The sequence below is a fragment of the Emys orbicularis genome, chromosome 11 (assembly GCF_028017835.1).
Source record: "Emys orbicularis isolate rEmyOrb1 chromosome 11, rEmyOrb1.hap1, whole genome shotgun sequence".
In the NCBI taxonomy this organism is placed as follows: domain Eukaryota; kingdom Metazoa; phylum Chordata; order Testudines; family Emydidae; genus Emys; species Emys orbicularis.
This window is the reverse complement of record NC_088693.1, coordinates 60,139,151-60,154,414: the sequence shown is the minus strand read 5'-3', so window position 1 is coordinate 60,154,414 and position 15,264 is coordinate 60,139,151. Positions and strand designations below refer to the sequence as shown.

At 41.2% G+C, this 15,264-nt stretch overlaps 1 protein-coding gene across 1 annotated transcript in view; it reads right to left on the bottom strand.

Moving 5' to 3' along the window:
* Nucleotides 1-15,264, bottom strand: part of NBEAL1 (neurobeachin like 1) — a 149,422-nt gene that overhangs the window by 35,568 nt on the left and 98,590 nt on the right. The window contains exons 25-35 of the mRNA XM_065413192.1: nt 13,872-14,030; nt 13,255-13,414; nt 12,807-12,895; nt 8,957-9,538; nt 8,235-8,410; nt 7,697-7,850; nt 4,002-4,130; nt 3,179-3,484; nt 2,922-3,071; nt 1,136-1,293; nt 262-386 (exon numbers count right to left, since the gene is read on the bottom strand). Coding sequence (XP_065269264.1) covers nt 262-386; nt 1,136-1,293; nt 2,922-3,071; nt 3,179-3,484; nt 4,002-4,130; nt 7,697-7,850; nt 8,235-8,410; nt 8,957-9,538; nt 12,807-12,895; nt 13,255-13,414; nt 13,872-14,030 — 2,188 coding nt within the window. The remainder of the gene's footprint in view (nt 1-261; nt 387-1,135; nt 1,294-2,921; nt 3,072-3,178; nt 3,485-4,001; nt 4,131-7,696; nt 7,851-8,234; nt 8,411-8,956; nt 9,539-12,806; nt 12,896-13,254; nt 13,415-13,871; nt 14,031-15,264) is intronic.

Genomic DNA, 15,264 nt, shown 5'->3' with positions numbered 1-15,264 from the left:
AAGTTGACAGTATCCCATTAAAACAGATTTTTCAAGAAAACTTTATTCGAATCAACCATATATCCTTTTTTTTATCTTACAACATATATTTCCATTATAAGGAAATGTGGGTTTGTTTAGAGGAGAAAATAAAAAAAGCATTTTAAAATAACTACAAAACCCTGTTTAAAATTTGCAAAAGGTTGCTAAGGAATCAGGAATATAAATAGTCCATGATCTAAATTATAAGTGAGGAAATGCAACAGTGAATTTGGATCTTACCTAAATTGTCTCTCAGGTCACTGGCCTCCTGATGGGAGTTGAAATTGTAATTTTGCACTAGTTTTAACCTCATACGCGAGTAGTTTTCCACATTTGAAAGTTTCCAGTGAATGGGATTCTGTTTCCTAGAAATAGCAAAAATATTTATACTAAGATATAAAAAACAAATATTTAGAGGGAATGAGTTGATTCTATCAGAGTCTGTATTTAAAATCATAATGTGTAAAAAAAAAAAAAATCATATACCCTTAAAAGTAATAGATAACAAATGTAAGATACATTGTACAATATCTAACATTTTAGCACCTAACATACTATGCACATCCTCCATTGAAATACAGCAGCTGTTTAATAGCTCACAGCAAGAGTACCTGACAGTTCTGGGCAGGCAGTAAAGAATATCTTATCCAAATGAAATTCATGGGGAAATTCAGGTAGGCATAACACAATAATCATGTTCAAATTTGTCTTAATCCAGGTTTTAGCCTTTGTGTTTGTTACAGAATACCAGCACTGTGTTCAATATCCATTATATCTCACCCTTCTGAAACACATTACACCACTGGTCTTTAGTACATTAAGTTTCTCTCATGTAAGTTTTAAATTTCCTTCATGCACAGCTACTTTTTACATGTTACTTTTCAGTAAAATCTAGCTGAGTTATATATTAAACTTTAGCACTGGTATTTTGCTAGTTAAATGCAGATAAACATTAAAAAGAGAACATTCAATGGTAATCTTATATATCAAGGATGGTTACCAGAATACTTTAACAACCTTCTGCAATTACAACTATATGAAACAGAAAGCAAATTGATTGGACAACTTTCTATTAGATATAAAATGATGTTGGAATAAAGTATTTCACTCTTACCTTTCAGCCCAGGGGCCCTGTTCACAAGTCAGGTAAAGTTGGGCTGCTCTCCACTGCCTCAGAGTAGCGGTGTGTTGACTATTAAGCTGTTTTAGCATGCTGTTATAACGCAGGTTCTCCTGGCGTGCCTTTCGGTTAAATGGCTCCACAAAACACTCCTGAAAGCAACACTGTAAATAAATCTGATGCAGTTTCCTGTAACAACCTTGTCTTCTGTAAAAACCATTTTGCCTCATGCAAAGGATAAAACCTCCACCAGTAAGTAGGAAATATTAAAGGTAACTGCAAAAATTCTGCTTATTTCAGCAGTATGTGCTGAATAGCTTCACAACCACGCTAAATGAGGGCAGGAAACACAAGCATCTAGGCCAGGATCCACAAAAGGAATTTAGGCATTACAACGCTGAGTGTCACAGTGCCCAACTTTTAAGTGCCCATAAAAATCACAGGAACAACACTGCACTCTACAAACCTGTGTTAGGCACCGATGCTGCCTATCCCATGAATGGGGAGAGACAGGTGCCTTACAATGTGCCCCTACGCTAGCCATTGGGAGATGCTGACGAGAGGGATGTGTGTTGAGCCCCAATCCTCTCTCGGAGATAGGCACCTACGCCCACCCAGGGAGACGACCAGCTCTGCTTAGTGATCCACAAACAGGAACCAGCCATATGGAGTCACAAAGCATTCTTTGTGAGAATGCCTGCCTTGCTCCACACAAAATGGTCAGAGTTGGAGGAGATTGTGGTAGTGCCCATCGTCTAACTTTTAGTCCACAGGTGAGAGCACTCACTTGGGATCTGGGAGATCCAGATTCAATTCCCCATTCAGGCAGAAGGGGAGAAAAATATTTGAACAGGGGTCTCCCATGTCTCAGGAGCAGGCTGAACTATGGGATATTCTGATGTGGGACTCCCTCAATCTCTCCTGTTGAAGCTGTTCCACTTTGGATAAATAATGAAATAGTGACTATTTAATTATTAATCCACAGTGGAACAGTCATTGGGCCAAAGAGAGAGAGTGAGAATGAGAATGACTCTATAATCCAATGGTTCAGGCATCTACCTGGGAGGTAGGAGACCACGGGTCCAGTCCCAATCACTCCAATCGCTCTTTCATTATTTACTCGATACCTCAACAGGTAAGCTTCATTCTACAGTGAAATTTCTACAGAAGCTGTCAAGGTGGAGCATGGTACGTGCTGTATGTCACACTAAAGCATCAGCCAGTGTGATCTGCAACTCTGGGGAACCAAAGAGCTAACACCAGTGAGTGTTTACTTATGCTACATTGTAACTACCATGGAAATCCATAAGAGCACGGAACTAGCCTTGGGAGAACCAAAGAAGGACCAGATCCAAAACAACAAACAAGGAGACATTACTATCATGTTTCTGAATAAAATATGATCCACCGGACAAAATCAGGGTAGCTGTATTTGATTGTTCTTTGTTAATGAACCATTAAGACCCGGGGTCAAACAAATTTGTAAAAATCACCATTTAAAATAAGTTTGAAATATCAAAAGGTTTAGTACTGGAAAATAGACAAACAGCATTGATTTAAATGAGTGGAAAAGTGGTTATCAATACTGGATCAATAAAATAATCCGCATGCAAAATGGAGGTAGGATGATGATGATGAAGGTTAGGATCTCTCAATACACATGATCACTGGCAGTGTTTTCCCTCCCAACTATCACTGGGGTCAGATAAGTTTCAAACTAATTTCCTATCCTTGCTCCTGAAAAAGTACAAACTGTTTTTAGAAAAGCTAAAGACTTTACCTGAAATTTGAGCTTGCTTTCTCCTCGTTCTCGGTCTCGCTTATGCATATTCACCATTAATGCCTCATAACAGTCCTTCCAATAAAGTGCCATATGCTCATGACCATCACTGAATGTATTGACTTCATACTGTTTCATATATGGAATAATCTGATGCACAAGAAATATTTTAAAAAAATCAAGATGATTGCTGAACAGATTCTCTCCTCCCTAATGGAAGAAAATAGAGAGAAAGCCAAGAAGAAGCCATTACTTACATATTTATCAATATAAACTTGCCATTCATCAGAGCTGCAATACTCCCGGAAGTCCTCAAAGAAAGAGGGGCTGCCATTGGTGAGAGGCAACGAGGGTAGGTGCAGGTTCATGAAGAGAAGTTGGTAAACTTTGGATACCAGCGTTCGAACAAGGGGAATCAAGAATGCGTACGTTTCTGTCTTCTCTTTGATTGATCTACTCAGGATGCCTTCCAACTTCCCCAAGAGGTAGCATGCCTCAGCTTGGCTTTCAATTACTTTGGTCTGAAGAAGGGTGTTTAGCTTGGCGGCTGCCATAGCGCAAACCTGGACAGAGAAAAACCAAACCAAACCCCTGTGAGGCTAGTGCATGCATGCTACATTTCACCACAGGGTTTTGTGTGACTCCTATCGCTGTTTGTTAGGTAGTGTGAAACTTCCAGTAAGTTAGAGGAGTATAGGATTTCAATACACTGAGCCACTATTAATTTATTTGCATTATGGTACTGCCCAAATGCCTCTGGCTGGATCACAGTCCCATTGTGATAAGTACTGTACACAAAGACACACCCAGTAGAGATGGCTCTGGCTTCAAAGAGCTTACAATCTAATGTAATGAGTTAGAAACGCAACTGCTTTCAGGAGCTGAGGATGGAGAGGAATGTGTAACGAGTCTGCATGTGGTGGCAGCAGCTGAAGCCTCTCATTTATAACAAGTCTGAGGATTGTGACATCAGCAAGCTCACTGAAGCGAACTGCATCCCTACAGTCACTGAAAGTTCTAGTGTTACACAATCAGCACGAATGTTACATATAGTATTAGACACATTAATATATAACAAACCTGTAAGTTATCTTGTCCAATGAATCCCAGGAGCAACTGGACCTGCACTTGGGAGAGCTTGATCCATTCTGGGCCAGCAGAGTACCAGAGTGACAGGCTGTCAATGAGTGTCACCAGCTCTTCTAAAAGCTATTGTAAAAGTGAAAGATTTGTGTGAAGAAAAAAGAAACAAAATACGAAGTGCTGAGACACTAGTATAACTACAAGTAAAGTCACCAAATAATCATTTTGAAGGTCTGATGAGGTCTATAAGGGTATGTTTACATAGCCTGTGGCAGCAAGCCCACCAGCCGGGTCAACAGACTTGGGCTTGTGCTGCCTTGCTAAAAATAGCTGTATTGAGGATGTGGCTCAGGCTGGAACTCAGACTTAGAAGCCTAGAGAAGCGGGTGCGCTTCAGAGCCCAAGCTCCAATGTCTATACAATTATTTTTAGTGCAGTAATGCAAGCCCAAGTCTGTCAACCCCGGCAGGGAAGCTCACTGCCACAGGCTGTCTAGACATACCCTACCACAACAAACAAAGCAGGCTGTCCCCCATACTTCAACTTAACCCAAAGTAATTAACTAACTATACTCTGGGACAGAGGTTCAACAACTAATTGTGACAGAATTCAGGACTGCAACAGCTACGAGTGCAGATTGACTAAATATCTATCCCCTGAACAAAAATAGTTATGTGTGTATATAAAAATAAAATTAATACTCTATTTCTCTAAGTCCCCGGCAAGTGTCAATTCTACAAATACAGTGGCTGAGAATATGATTGTTTTGATTAAAAACGGCTCTACTCTTAAGAGCATACACACCATAAAAGGTAAAACATTTTAACTCAGTGTGCATTTATGTTACATTCCTTTCCATTTTATCCAATTTAAATGAAAAATTAATTTATTGTTTCATTACCCCCAGTGGTGTGCATGATGCTTTTGAGAGAATTAAGCAAACAGGATCCCTGCCCTGTTTGTAACCTTCACGTTTGATCCTGTGAGGTGCTCAGAACCTTGGGCCACTTCCATTCTTTTTCTTCTTCTTCCCAAGCTTATGTTGATGTCATTAATCATATACTAGGAGTAAAATTAATCTTTTTATAATCTAAGAAACATAGTGCATTTCCCCTTCACCAGCATCAGCATCCTTGTCACTGGATAAAGGAGGAGCTGATCTGGGTGGTGGAGTAAGTTGGCACACTACCGAGCGAGCTAGAGTAAGGTCGGTACCAAGGAGTGGGGATTACAATCCTAAAAATACCAGAAGATCTTTGGGGCAGAAAAATTGCTGCGGTACTGAGAGCATCAGTACTGAGGAGGGGGTTGTCGGCAGTACCATGTCTTTACCACAGTGTTGGTCCCAAGGGTCGTGCACTATGAGTAAGGCTACGATTTAGTCATGGGTATTTTTAGTAAAAGTCATGGACAGGTCACGAGCAATACACAAAAATTCACAGCCCGTGACCTGTCTGTGACTTTTAACAAAAATACGTGTGACTAAATCTTAAGGGGGTCACTGCTGGAGTCATTGGGACTGCTGCTGGGGGAGGGGTGTCTGAAGGGGCCGCTGCTAGCGGAGAAGCTGGGGGGCTGCTGCTGGGGGGGGCATGCTGGGGGGCTGTTGCTCCAGGGGGGGCAGGGCCAGCCGTGGCACCAGCTGCTGGGGGCCACCGGCAGCAACTGCACCAGCCACCCAGGCACCACTATCGGGGGCTGCCCAGGGAAGTAGCTACTCTGGCCACTCCAGCCACCAGGGACCATGTCTGGCAGCAGCTGCATTGGCCACCCTGGGAAGCAGCTACTCCGCCCGCCCAGGGACTGCTGCCAGGGGCTGCTGGAAGCAGCTGCGCCAGCCACCCGGGGACCACTGCTTAGGTGGTCCCTAGGATCGGCCACACTGGCCGGGGCTAGCTGCCCAGGGCCACCAGAGCAGTGGCCAATGCCGCAGCGGCTGGTGCAACTGGCTGCGGGTCCGCCAGAGCGGCTGGCTGCAGAGTCGCTCCAGTAGCGGCTGGGGTGGCTGTCCTCGGGGCCACCTGACCAGCTAGTCCTGGAGCCAACTGCTTGGGCAGCGCTGGGGTCAGCCACACAGGGCCCTGTAGAAGTCACGGAAAGTCACGGAATCCGTGACTTCCATTACAGACTCGCAGCCTTAATCATTATTCATAGATTATACAAATGTTAGGGTAAATTTTAAGTCTGTGTAACTTGCACATGGAGCAGACAGGAAAGAACTCTGTAGCAGGAAAAACAACCAACAAGAGGATGGGAGCCTTCTTTATTTTATACCCTCTTATGCTTTCCTGTTGGTTGCTTTTCCACTACTACCTCACCGTTCTGTCCCCTTTGGCATGTAAATTACACCAGCTTGACCTTACACAGCCATCTGAATTTGGAACTTTCACACCCACCCACACACTTCCACCAGCCATTTAAGTCACTTTTGCATCTGACCCAAAATCTGCTCACAAACATGCTGGAAGTAAAATCAGGGTTAAAAATCCGAAGTCCCCTTCCTCAGTTTGTGACAAAGAGCAGAGAATGAATGAATGCAATGATTTTGGCTGCCACTTTAAATAACACATACAATATGAAGCATACCATTTGACCACTGGACCAACACCTACTTAGAAAATGGTTAGCACTGTTTCATTTGTTCTAGCATTCATGTAGCTTTTCTGTAGTCTGTAAAGATAAGGCTCTTTAATCAAGGGTGCCATTAAGGACTCATGTACTTGCAATATTAATATCCCTATGGCATGTGCATATAAAATTCCAGTATTTAAAGGGGCAGTCAAATCCGCTCCACACTCTGCTTAATCTCTAGTTAAAACAAATGTCACATGATTAGGACACTACCAAATTCACGGCCATGAAAAACACATCACGGACCATGAAATCTGGTCTCCTGCTGTGAAATCTGGTCTTTCATGTGCTTTTACAGTATACTATACAGATTTCATGGGGGAGACCGGTGTTTCTAAAATTGGGGGTCCTGACCCAAAAGAGATTTGCAGGGGGTCACAAGGTTATTTTAGGGGGGGTCACAGTATTGCCACCCTTACTTTTGCATTGCTTCAGAGCTGGATGGCCAGAGAGCGGAAGCTGTTGGCCAGGTGCCCAGCTCTGAAGGCAGCGCCCCGCCAGCAGCAGCACAAAAGTAAGGGTAGCAATACCATACCATGCCACCCTTATTTCTGCGTTGCTGCCTTCAGAGATGGGCATCCAGAGAGTGGCGGCTGCTGACTGAGGGCTCAGCTCTGAAGGCAGCAGTGTAGAAGTACGGGTGGCAATACCATGCCATGCCATGCTTAACTTCTGCTGGACTCCTGGCCAGCAGCCGCCGCTCACCGGCCGCACAGCTCTGAAGGCAGTGCCGCCGCCAGCAACAGCGCATAAATAAGGGTAGCAGTACCCCCTGTAAGCCCCCTACAATAACCTTGTGACCCCACCACCCAAACTCCTTTTTGGGTCAGGACCCCTATTATTACAACACTGTGAAATTTCAGATTTAAATATATGAAATAATGAAATTTATGATTTTTAAAATCCTATGACACTAAAATTTACTAAAATGGACCGTGAATTTGGTAGGGTCCTACATATGATTGAAGAAAAAGGTGACATTACTCAAACTGACAACTCTTTCATAAATGTCTCAGCCCCTATATACATTTAGGAGAGTTTCCATTAGGCAGCTACTATACCTTTTCTGTCCATAAGTTTGAATTAACTAGCCCTTCTGCCTGTAGAAAGTCCTGTACAATGAGCAGGAGCCGGAAGGCATTTTCAGCATGTGTCGGAAGAGCTTTTGTGTCTCTGTTATCAGTGACTGTCCATTCCAGCATCTTCTCTAGCAAGCTGAATGGAAAACAAAATCCCAAAGTAATTATCACATGTTCTAAGAGTAAGTGGCTTTAAAAAAAATCCCATAAAGTGTTTAACTGAGCCTAAGTGTACGTAGTGACATTACAGTCTTCTATTCTGTAAACCAGTGAGATTAAGGAGATCGTGATCTTCATAAAAATCAGGGACATACAATTTTAAGTTCTGTCAAATAAATTCAATTTATAAATAGGTACAGATGTGTAGATATACGTCTGATCATACTTGCATGAGAATGAAGGGGATCAAAGTAAATCAATTAAGTGTCTTTCACCAGGATTTAATGTAACTCTGATTCCATCTTTTTTTCCCTTTCCCCTCCAAAAGAAAAGAAGAAATCTGTCATGACACTATACTCACTTGAGTTTTATTTCATCAGAAGGTTGCAGTAACTCATTAGATATCCCCAGTTTGGTCAGTGCAGAAAACACCTGCCCCCTCTCAATCCAGACAGCATCATCAAACCTTTCTAAACCTTTCCACATCACACAGAGCAGGACATCTGTGAGCAACTGTATGAGCTCCTCTTCAGATCCCTATGAAACAATCAAGGAATTCACACTCTTCATAGTTCAGAATGCCTCAAAGAGGCTTGTTATTCGTTACAGTACACAATGCTTAGAAAGTTTCATCATCTTTAACATTGTAGCCTAAAGAGTCTGCCCACTGACTAAATGAAAACATTAACCTAAAATTATGCTGCAATGATGTTTAGTCCAGATTATTAAATTAATATTTGCTTTACTTTCTATGCAAGAATTTAGACTGGAGTCTTAGTACCACTGATTTGGCCATAGCACAACTTTTTCCTTGATGAGGATGATACAGGTCATTCCAATATAGCTTTGATTTAAAGAATAAAGTTACAATTTCAGCCAGCAAACTTAAAAAAACAACCACCTTGAAAGCTGGATGTTTATTCTGCAACAAACAGCACTGATATCCAAATGCAAATGAGCTGCTTTATCCGCTCTTCTGTTAGAGGGAGATCAGCATAACTATCTAATTGGGGAGGGTATTTTAAAAGAATTAAAAGTACTGTGATTTATACATGTTTAGACAGGATGGGGAGGATTACTTACTCCTTGGTTTTCAAATAACGAAAGATCAACGCTGAATCCCATATCATTGATGACGCTTGATTCTTTGTCAGGCTGACCAGAGAATGGCTTTGAATTTTCAATGGGTGACGGTGTGCTGGGTAGGCTATCTGTCATTTGATTCCCACTATCAGCCAGCTCATAAGAGTCCACGCTAGACAGATCTAAACGCAAATGTGAAGGATTACTGTGCCATAACTCTTCTTGATCCTCTGACCTGAAAGTCATCTCTTCCATGGAAGTACCTTCCAGCAATGTACCAGAAAAACAGCTGGTGACATCTAAAGATTTGCTGTCTTCCACGCTCCACTGATCATATGAACCATTAACTGAGGCAAAGCCACCAGCTTTCCCCCCCTCTGTCTGATCAGGATAGCATTTCCGAAGCTCTTCAGGAGGAATTTTTTTTTCATCTTCCTTTGTAGAGTCAGTCCTGCTCTCTTTAAGTCCATTCCTGATGTCGGAGTTTTCTTTTAGGAATAGTCTAACCAATGTCTCCTGCCAGGCTAGCTGTTGAGAAATCTGCTGTGCTGCATCCGGCTGGGAATGTAAAAGCTGTAAAACCTGTAGAGAGCACAAGAGGTCAGGCTAAATATCCAAGCATGTACACGTTAATCTTTGCTACATAACTGCAGTCATTCTAGCCTTTAATCACACATTTCGTACTCCATTACATTTTATGCCTTCTGCGAAAAAATTCTTGTAACATAAATTAGTCAATAGGCATACAGCACATATGAGCTATAGATAATTCTTCACAGGAGAAAGTGAAATACATATTTAACTTTCTCGTGTTTGTATGGATCTTCAGTATTTTGCATGAATTAAGATAATCACATAGTAATCATTTACAATAGAAAACAAAGTTAGACATCAGACAGTCATACAATCATTTTGAAAATTGCACTATTTCTTTTATTCTACTGAACCTACATCTTATTTTAATGAAGAAAATAAAATGATTGATGTGGTAAGAAATAGAATATAGCTTGTTAGAAGCTAACAACGTATGATTTAAAAAAATACAAAAAAAACCCCTATTAATTTACTACTAAATGCAAAAACAAAGTTTCCTTGATATTGAAATAAAGTACAAAGCTAACTATAGCACATTGGTAATGTTTCCATCTCTTAGGCACTGTTTTACAACTATTTCCACAAAAAGCAGTCACATACACCACAACACACATCCATATTCAGAACACCGGTTTACAAAATCAATACAACAAATTATAAAATATATCGGATTAGAAACAGCTGAGCTAGAATAAAAAGGACAAATAATGGTGCTATATATATATATACACACACACACACACACACACACACACACACAGTGGAGTCGCATCATACGCGCATTTAACTTACGCGAATTCAACTATATGTGCGCAATGAGTGTATGCCCCGGAGTGAGAGTGAGATGGGAGACGTGAATCTGCTGTTCTCTCAGTTGGTCTCAGTTCCCGCGTGCCTCTCATAGTGTGAGCATCTCGCCGCGCTGAGTGTGATTCTAGTGTTTAAAGATACGTATTTTTCGTACACTATGGCCCCTAAACGCAAGCTAACTACTTCATCTGGTGCTCAATCGAAGAAACAGAGATCTGTTCCAACGCTGGAGGAAAAACTGTCTGTGTTGGACTTATTGAGAGACGGTATGTCAGTCTCCAACGTGGCGCGTAAATATGGCCGCAACGAATCTAGCATCTGTGCCATCAAGATTCAAGAGAGAGAAATTCGTCAAGCCGTGGCATCAAGTGCTCCAATAACTGCTAAGGTGACAAGCTATGTGTGTGATAAGACTTTAGTGAAGACTGAAAAGGCATTAAACTTATGGCTGGAAGAAATGAACCATAAACATGTGCCTATCGATGGCAACACGTTGCGAGAAAAGGCTCTTAGCCTCTACGCACTGTTCAAATCTCCCGCCGAAGAGGGACAGCCTTCTGATGAGAAGGAATTGGCTTAACAGTTTTAGGAACCTCTTCAACCTCAAAAACGTGCAGACTACTGGTGAAGCTGCATCTGCCGATTAAGAGGCAGCAAAAGCCTATCCCGAACAATTAAAAAAAAATCGTAGAAGAAAAGGGCTATCTTCCGGAACAAGTTTTTAATGCTGACGAGACTGGGCTCTTCTGGAAAAAAATGCCCAACCGCACTTACATTTCGAAATCAGAAAGACAAACCCCTGGCTTCAAAGCAGCTAAAGACCGTGTGACTGTGTTGTTTTGTGGCAATGTGGCTGGGCATTTAATAAAGCCGGGCTTGCTCTACAGGTCTGCAAATCCCCGTGCCCTAAAAGGCAAGAACAAAAATCTCCTGCCTGTGTTCTGGCAATCAAATAAAAAGGCTTGGGTGATGGCAGTATTATTTCTGGATTGGTTCCACAAGTGTTTCATTCCGGAGATCAAGCGGTACCTCGAAGAGAAAGGACTTGACTTTAAAGTGTTGCTGATCGTAGACAATGCTCCTGGCCACCCTGAGGCACTCCGGTTTGCGCATAACGACGTTGAAGTCATCTTTCTCCCTCCCAATACCACCGCCATCCTCCAACTTCTCGACTAAGGCGTGATTCGCTGTTTCAAGGCCATGTACATGAGGCTTAAGTTCTCATGGATACGTAGCGCTACGGATGCTGATCCCAATCTTAATGTGATGGAGTGTTGGAAGTCCTTCAACACTGCCAATTGCATCATTGATATTAAACAGGCAATGGATGCATTGACTGTTTCAGGCTTTACTGCATGTTGGCGAAACCTATGGAAAGAATGTGTGAATGATTTTAAGGGTTTCCCGACCATTGACAAAGAAGTGAAACACATTGTTCAGGTAGCCAGGCAAGTGGGTGGTGATGGCTTCGTCGACATCCTTGAGGAAGAAATTGAAGAATTAATTGAGAGCCATAGAGAAACATTGACTAACGAAGAGTTAGAGGAACTGATAAAATCGTCTACAGAAGACTAAGATGATGACGATGAACAGGAAGAGCCAGCAAGTTGGAATCTTCATAAATTTGCTGAAGTGTTCCAAGCAGCGAAACACTTGAATGATTTAATTTCTGAATACGATCCCTCTATGGAACAAAGCCTCAAAATCACACGTAGTATTACGGACAATTTGAGACAGTATCAAGAAATGTTTGAGCAGCTCAAGAGACAACAGCGACAGTTGCCGATCACCATGTTTTTCAAGAAAAAACAACCAGCAGCAGTTGAGCCTGGCCCATCGTCTCCTGGATCGACATCAAGCCCTGACGACCCCCCAATAGTGTCATCGTCGTCGTAAACTAGCAAAAATATCCAGGATGAATGGTGAGTGGTTAGGTTTACTGTTTTCCTTTTTTATTCTTTCATTCTTCCATCGGTCTCTCTCTCTCTGCACCACCACCACCAGTTTAGGATCACACTAAACTCGGTTTCTGCCTTGCACCTTTCCTCTGCTCACAACCTACCTTTTTAGAAATGAATTTAAAAAAACCCAAAAAAACACAGAAAATGTTCTCTTAAAATAACTGAGTAAAATTCTGAAAGTAACCTCTGTTCATGACCTTTGGAACATCGTTTGAGAGAAGTCGGTCATTAAAACAGTTCCGTATTTCCTTTCTGTAGAAAATACACGACATTTGACAATCATAGAACGTAGAACAGTTTAAAAATTACTGATAATACAGTAACGTGGAGTACAAACAGCAGGTCAGGTTCATCAGAGCTTCACATTATTAGCATGAGTCATAATTTAAAATTAACATAATGTCATATACCCCTAATATATGCACTGCAGCTCCCCACGTCATTACCAACAGGTAAAATGGCCTCCTGTTTTTAAGAACACTAACCTTTTTGCAGATGGCCACTCTAACATTTATATCTGCTCTATGAGACAGGTGCACCACAGCTATGAGGTCTCTGTAATTCACAACAGGATCTGCAGGGTGGGAATACAAACAAACAGACATCATACAAGCAGGGGGGAAAATGCTTTATACATCAAAGATTAGTAAATGGGACAAATGTAAGTTTGTTTTGCAGCTCACCTTTAAGAAATTATGTTTAAACACTAAGCAAATTGAAACCATCTGCATAAATGTGTTAACCTGGAGCACATTTAGAATAGAATAACTTTATTAAGTAGATTGGTTTTCATCACCACTATACAGACTAGGGGGTGGAGGCTTAAAATAAATAAGGGAATAATTCATAATCAAACATTTTTGTCTTAAAAAAAAAAAAAATCCAGCAGGGATTTAATACTAGTAGGCAATCTGTCAATGTGTCTTGGATTACCTGCATACAGAATTTGGTTAAGAAGATTTTTAATAAGAGAAATGGTAACTGGGGATTCATTCAGAAGGAGCCCTAGCCCAGAGTATCCCACGTCTCTGAGTCTCATACGTTGTTTACTCCGTTCATAGACTTTAGTACATTTCAGCATCTGCTCTACAATCTGCGAAGAAAGATCACAATCACATACGTACAGAAAATTATACATGCCTTCTATATACAAATACCAAGCAATCTTATTAATAGAGTTTGAATTATAATTTGTCTGTGCATAATTTTTTAAAGAAATATGCCCCCAAAACATAAATACTAATACCAACATAAATGCAGGTGCTCTCTGATCTTTAAAGATACCAAATCTTCAAATATTCTACTTCACTGGAAGACGACAGTTTCCATTATGAAAAGTACAGTAAGTAGCAACTGTGAAGAATTTATAATTTCTGGTCAGCGTACTACTACTACTAAAGAATAACTATAAGCAGGTTCGCTAAATTAACATATTCTACATAAATTTGTATCCATTTTAAAACAGGGTTTAACTGCCAAAGATATTTCAGATGAAAGAGAGCATACATTTGCAAAAGTTACCATTAAAGAACTTATACTAAATGTATTACCTTGAATACAAGTTCCCTTAGCCTGTCAGAATATCTCTGATTCAGTAACAGAGCATAGAGAATATCAGCATTTCCTGGTTCAAAAAGCAACAAGAAAAGCTGGTCCCGGGTTGGGCTTGTATGAAGTAGGCTGAAGAGTATATCAAGAATCCCACAGAGCTACGAAATAAAAACACACACCTAAATAAAACCCATAATCCATGTAACCATGACTATAATGCCCAACTCAAGGGGAAATATCCTATTTTCCCTCTAAATACAGCATCTTACATCACATTTTCAGAATAGTCTCAATGCCCCTTTCAACCATATTATATTTACAATCAGCTTTAGTGTCTGTAAAGCTGTTCCTAAATATATACACACACATGCACAGAGGGCACTTGCATAAAACTGTAAACAAAAGAGGCTTAAACTGAGCATTTGTCATTACTTGTATTACCGTAGAGCCTAGTTGCCCTAGGACCCAATTGTACTAGGTGCTGTACAAACAAACACAGAAGAGAGGAACTCCAGACAGTGATTATAAACAATGTGCTCAATGAGCTTCGAGATGAAAGCGAGAAGGGAGATAGGGCTTTGATAAGGCAAGTGAAGGTGAAGGGTAGATATTTTTACAATGGGAAAGACTAAAGCGTGTTTGTATTGTGAGACGAAAGAGCCAAAGAAGAGTGAGAGATTAAGGAGAAGAGTAAAATAGGGAATGAGAGTGGGCACAAGGGAGATCAGGAGATGGGACAGATCACTGGGACAAGTGGAGGCATTAGACAAGGAGAGCAGATGAGAAACTTCTGCATCAGTGATCAGCCAAGGGGAGGGTGAAGGTCACATCATCTTGTCAACTTTCTCTTGAAAGAATCCTGTGCAGAAAGAGAAATGGTGGCAAGAAGAGGGGAAGGGAGGGTTTGAGAAGTGAGTCAAAAGGTGGCTAAAAAGTCAGTTGGGATTGTGGGTATGAGATTCAATTAAGTTGGTGAAGAAGACTTTAGCTAGGAAGATGGCAGAACTGGAAGAAAAGAAAACAGATTTGTAATTTGTCAGCCTGGTCACAGGACTTTTGCCAGCAATGCTACACAGCACAAGAGCAGAAATGTAGGAAGCAGACACTGGGAAGGAGCCAGGGTAGACCTTGTGATGGGAGAGAGGGAAAAAGAGAGTCAAGGGCAGAGGAGAGGGAGAATGGAGAGAACCAACCACCATATCAATGGAATATAAACAGAAAAATAAATCATTACAACTTTAGAGCAATGAAGTCCAATTATCTCCATTTTATGCAGGCTTAGAAAAATACTGATATCCAATCACTCTGCATTTTACCCAACTCGCATGCTTACCAGAGAAAAAGGAATAGGATCATCAGTTAAAGTATTGCCCATTGCACAGTCCCCTATGC